General features: G+C 45.5%; 2 protein-coding genes across 2 annotated transcripts; both read left to right on the top strand.

The window, feature by feature from the left end:
- The first annotated feature begins 1489 nt into the window (after window positions 1-1489).
- Window positions 1490-2266, top strand: LOC145813671 (uncharacterized). Its single transcript, XM_082909466.1, has 2 exons — window positions 1490-1819; window positions 2027-2266. Exons 1-2 carry the CDS (start codon window positions 1490-1492, stop codon window positions 2264-2266), a joined length of 570 nt encoding a protein of 189 aa, XP_082765592.1.
- A 1052-nt stretch (window positions 2267-3318) lies between these two features.
- LOC145813669 (uncharacterized) lies at window positions 3319-4290 on the top strand. Its single transcript, XM_082909456.1, has 2 exons — window positions 3319-3421; window positions 3542-4290. The coding sequence occupies exons 1-2, from the start codon at window positions 3319-3321 to the stop codon at window positions 4288-4290; spliced, it is 852 nt and encodes a 283-aa protein (XP_082765582.1).
- Window positions 4291-5151: the final 861 nt, after the last annotated feature.

Below are 5151 nucleotides of genomic sequence, written 5' to 3'. Positions count from 1 at the left end.
CTAACTTCAAGTTGCTCTCGGACCGAAGTAGCTCAACAATTCACGAGCCGAAGTAACTTCATCTCTTTTGACCGGAATAACTCTATCTCCCTTGAGCCTGACTAACTTTTCGGCCCTTTTTACTCAGTCCGTCATACTTTGGGCCATAAAGTCTGTCTCATAGCTCGGCCCAATTTTCACTCAAAATTACCCTCTCAAATGATATCAAAGTTGTTGCCATATTTGATTTTTAAAAAAATAAAAACTAATTTAATGAAAATAAAAACAGCTACCCATTACATAATCATCATCGAAACACATAATAAAATTTAATTTAGTAAAATAAATACATGTTTAAAAGATTTATCAATTTTACATAATTTTATCTTTAGTGGGTACAAATAATTTTTAGAAATTCAAAAATATTTTTTTGATATTTATTTTTTTCAAATCAGTTTATATTTTATCAAATTGACGATTTTGCTATTGAAATTAAGTAATGATATCGTCAATTGTGAGGAAGTTCCCCAGGAATGAGTCTGGGCAACAAAGCCAGCCTGTCCCGGTACAGAGTGAGGCAGCAAGCAGTCATACTCGTGGGTCACGCCGGAAAAGGGCCAAGAGGCAGAAGACCGTTAGTCAACAGACCGAATATCCTCCTCAGGACCTTCGTACTTGCTTGATTGGCAATAGGCAGAATGAACAACATCGGGATCATCTGGACCGTACTGTTCACCAGAGGGAACATCGAGCGCTGGACAGGCTCGTCTCTTCGCCATTCTCCCCGAAGATCGAGACCATGAGACCTCCAAAGAAATTCATCCCACCAAAGTTCACTTCATACGACGGGAAGTCAGACCCGCTGACACATATTAGCCACTATAGACAGATGATGTCCCTATGGAACCGAGATGAGGCACTGATGTGTAAAGTCTTCCCATCCAGCTTGGGAGAAACCGGACTTCGATAGTTCGATCGTCTCCCCGCTGGATCGATCCATGGCTGGAAGCAGCTCTCCGAAGAGTTCCTAGCCAGGTTCGTCTACAACATTAAGATCCCGAAGGAGCTGGATACACTGTTCGGCCTCCGAAAAGAGCAGGAGGAAACGCTGCGTAATTATGCTAGGAGGTACTGGGAAGAATACAATGACCTGGAGGAAAATGTGTGCAGCGAGCAAATGGCCGTTATGTCCTTCAAACATGGTCTGCGCTCGGAAAGTAAGCTGAGACAATCACTTACCAAGCGCCCGGCCACAGCTTTAAAAGACTTGCGCGCCAGGATTGAGCAGTACGCTCGTCTCGAAGACGATCAGATCCTCATCGAGGTAGCGTCAGCAGAACAAACAACTCGGCATAAGAAGAGAACAGATCGAGGAGAACACCGAGGGATTGCAGTAAATAAGGTGGATAAGTCCAAATCCCATGAAGCCGTTGTGACTGTATTCAAAGAGCCAATCTATCGAATTCTAGAAAAGATCAAGAGATAGCTGTTCTTTGTTTGGCCACCGAAAATGTTAGGAGATCCAGCTCGGCACAATCAGAATCTTAGATGCACTTACCACCAAAATAGGGGGCACATGACTCAGAACTGTAGGGCACTGAAACAACACTTGGAAGACCTAGTGGCAGCTGGACACCTAAGGGATTACATTGATCAGGATAAGGAAATGACCAAACCAGGGAACCCACCACCAGAAGCAAACATTGAGCATCCACCTCGGCTGATAATAAATGTGATCCACAGGACAGCGATTCAGGAATCAGAGGAGGCACTGAAGGAAGAGATTGCTAAGGCTGCGCAAATTCAACGGGTCCTGTCAGTGGAGCCTGCATCAAAAAAGGTACGTACAGTACCTAAATCCCCCTTGTGCACAGTTTCATTTACTAGCAAAGATTTAGAAGGCATACAGCACCCACATACTGATGCATTAATTATAACTGTGGGAATTGGGAAACGATTTGACGTAAAATGAGTCCTAGTAGATCAAGGCAGTGCAGCAGACATACTGTATTACGATTTATTCAGAAAGCTTGGTCTCTCCGAGCAGCACCTCTCCCCAGTGGTAGCCCCGTTGGTCGGTTTCAATTCACAGCCAGAATGGCCATTTGGCAAAATAGTGTTGCCAGTCGTGGCGGGGACAAAAACCCTCCAGATAGAGTTCTTGGTTATTAATACACCATCCCCTTACAACGCCATACTTGGCCGTCCGTGGATTCATCGAATGGAAGCAGTCCTTTTAACCTATCACCAGCTTATCCGTTTCCCAATGGAAAATGGAGTAGAGTAGATTTCAGGAGATCAAGTTGCGTCCAAACATTGCTTCATGGCAGCATTAAAGGCAAAAGAGCTCTATAATCAGGTACAGACAGTAGAAGTGGCCGAACAGCCAGTCTTGGAAGATGTAGGAGGAACCCCAAGATGGTAGAGGATTTGGAGAAAGTCCTGGTAAAAGAAGACGACCCAGAAAAGTACTTCCTTATCGGTACCTCGCTAGACGCTGATGAGAAACATCAGTTGTTGGAACTGTTGAGGGAAAATATGGAGGTATTCGCATGGTCAGCATATGATACTCCATGGTTGGACCCAGAATTTGCTTGCCACAAGCTCAACATCAACCCTTCAGCTCGGCCCATTGTGCAAAAAAGTCGGAGATCGTCAGTCGAGCACACCGAAGCAGTAATTGCCGAAGTCGAAAAACTTCTGGCTTCAGGAGCAATCAGGGAAGTTTAGTACTCGCAATGGCTGTCCAACACAGTTGTAGTCAAGAAGAAGAACGGAAAATGGAGAGCTTGTGTTGACTTCACTTGCTTGAACAAAGCTTGCCCTAAAGATAGCTTTCTGCTGCCTCGCATTGATCAACTAATGGACTCAACAGCAGAGCATGAGCGCATGAGCTTTCTGGACGCTTATAGCGGTTATCATCAGATACCATTGTTCGATCCGGACCAAGAGAAGACAACGTTTATCACTCCAAGGGGAACTTACTGCTACAAAGTAATGCCATTCGGCCTCAAGAACGCCGGGGCAACCTACCAGCGAATGATTACACGGATGTTCAAGGACCAACTGGGAAAAACCATGGAAGCATATATAGACGATATGGTAGTAAAAAGCAAGTTCGCTACAGACCATCTTGCAGATTTGAGAGAAGTTTTTGGCATTCTGAAAAACTACCAACTTCGCCTCAATGCCTCGAAATGCGCCTTCGGGGTAGGAACATGGAAGTTCTTGGGATACATGGTCACTCACAGAGGAATTGAAGCGAATCCGGATTAGATCAGAGCAATATAGTATCTTGAAGTACCAACAAAAGCTAAGGAACTGCAGAAACTAGCCGGAATGGCGGTCACACTAAATCGGTTTATTAGCAAATCCTCAGATCGGATAAAGCCCTTCTTTCAGCTTTTGAGGAAAAATGCGGCAATTGAATGGAGTAGCGAATGTACCAAAGCACTGTAGAGTCTCAAAAGATACCTCAGCACACCTCCTTTACTGTCCACTCCAGAGCCGGGAGAAGAGCTGTACCTTTATCTAGCAGTCTCAGATCATGCCGTGAGCGCAGTGTTAATTCGAGAAGTTGACAAGGAACAGAGGCTTGTCTATTTTGTCAGCAAGACTTTACTAGATGCCGAGACACGGTATCTACCGTTGGAAAAGTTAGCATACGCGCTGCTTAACGCCTCAAGAAAGCTGCAGCATTACTTCCAGGGGCATACCATTAATGTCCTCACTGAATTTCCCCTCAGATCTGTATTCAGCCGAGCTGATTTCTCTAGCAGAACAGCAAAGTGGGCGGTAGAACTTGGTGAGTTTGACATTCGGTATCACCCCAAGACAACGATCAAGGCCCAGGTCTTAGCGGATTTTGTCGCAGAATTTGCTCTAACCCAGAGTACCGAACCGGGGGATCCAAGTTCGGCACAGGTGCCATGCACCACCGAACAAGGAAAGCCCTGTGCTTTAGAAGCCTGGAAACTCTTTATTGGAAACATTTGGCAGCTCTATGTTGATGGATTGTCCAACAACCGAGGCTCAGGGGCAGGAGTAGTACTTATTTCACCAGAAGGGTTTATCTGGGAACAGGCTCTCAAACTCGGTTGGAAGGCTTCAAACAACGAAGCTGAGTACGAAGCGTTATTGGCTGGCTTACGTAGCGTCGAACACTTCAATGCAAAACAGCTTCTTGTTTTCAGCGATTCACAACTAGTGGTCAACCAGCTTTCTGGGGTCTATGAAACACGAGATGAAAGAATGGCTATGTACGCAGGCAAGGCCAAGGACCTACTCAAAAATTTCAATCCATACGAGTAGAACAAATCAGTCGGGACAAAAACGACCACGCCGATGCTCTAGCATGCCTCGGCTCATCAGTGGATACAAAGGATGCCAGAAGAGTTTGGGTTAAGTTTGTGCCAGAACCAAGTATTGCATCTCCAGTCCTCTGCAACAACTTAGAGTCGAGCTGGATGGATCCAATATTTTTTTTTCTGAAATCTGGTACACTCCCCGAAGACAAAAGGAAAGCTAACAAGGTCAAACACAAGTCAGCTCGGTTCTGGATCTCACCATCTGGAAAGCTTTACAGACGCTCCTATCTTGGCCCTTACCTCCTACGTGTACATCCAAATCTCGTCGAGAATGTTCTCTACAAAATTCACGATGGGATTTGTGGATGCCACGTTGGCGGAAGGTCACTGGCACACCGAGTCCTTACTCACGGGTACTGGTGGCCACGAATGCAAAAAGATGCACAGCAATACGTACAGAAGTGTGATAAATGTCAGAGATTTGCTCCACTCATCCATCAGCCAGCCAAAACTCTCACTCCACTCACCAGCCCATGGCCTTTTGCGCAATGGGGTCTGGATATTGTAGGACCATTGGCGCGAGGCACTGGGAACAAGCGATTCTTTATTGCTGCAACCGACTATTTCACTAAGTGGGTTAAAGTTGAGGCACTGGCAAATATCAAAGAAACAGATACAAAGCGGTTTGTTATGAGAAATGTGGTGGTGCGTTTTGGCATCCCGCGGGTACTGATTACGGATAATGGAACACAGTTTGATGGAAAGATCTTCAGAAAGTTTTGTGCCGACCTCAGGATTGAGTACAGGAACTCTTTTCCAGGGTACCCGCAAAGCAATGGATAGGCAGAGGCGTCAAACAAGACCA

Source organism: Camellia sinensis, chromosome 2 (genome assembly GCF_055761805.1).
Source record: "Camellia sinensis isolate YWXY chromosome 2, ASM5576180v1, whole genome shotgun sequence".
In the NCBI taxonomy this organism is placed as follows: domain Eukaryota; kingdom Viridiplantae; phylum Streptophyta; class Magnoliopsida; order Ericales; family Theaceae; genus Camellia; species Camellia sinensis.
This window is presented reverse-complemented; position numbering and strand designations above follow the sequence as displayed.

Bases quoted from the DNA above. Each gene is read 5' to 3' on its own strand.
- LOC145813669 (XM_082909456.1), top strand. From the start codon at position 3,319: ATGGCGGTCACACTAAATCGGTTTATTAGCAAATCCTCAGATCGGATA. The intron at 3,422-3,541 runs GTACCAAAGCAC...CCGTGAGCGCAG, and splicing joins AATTGAATGGAGTAGCGAAT to TGTTAATTCGAGAAGTTGAC.
- LOC145813671 (XM_082909466.1), top strand. From the start codon at position 1,490: ATGTTAGGAGATCCAGCTCGGCACAATCAGAATCTTAGATGCACTTAC. The intron at 1,820-2,026 runs GTACGTACAGTA...CTCTCCGAGCAG, and splicing joins TGGAGCCTGCATCAAAAAAG to CACCTCTCCCCAGTGGTAGC.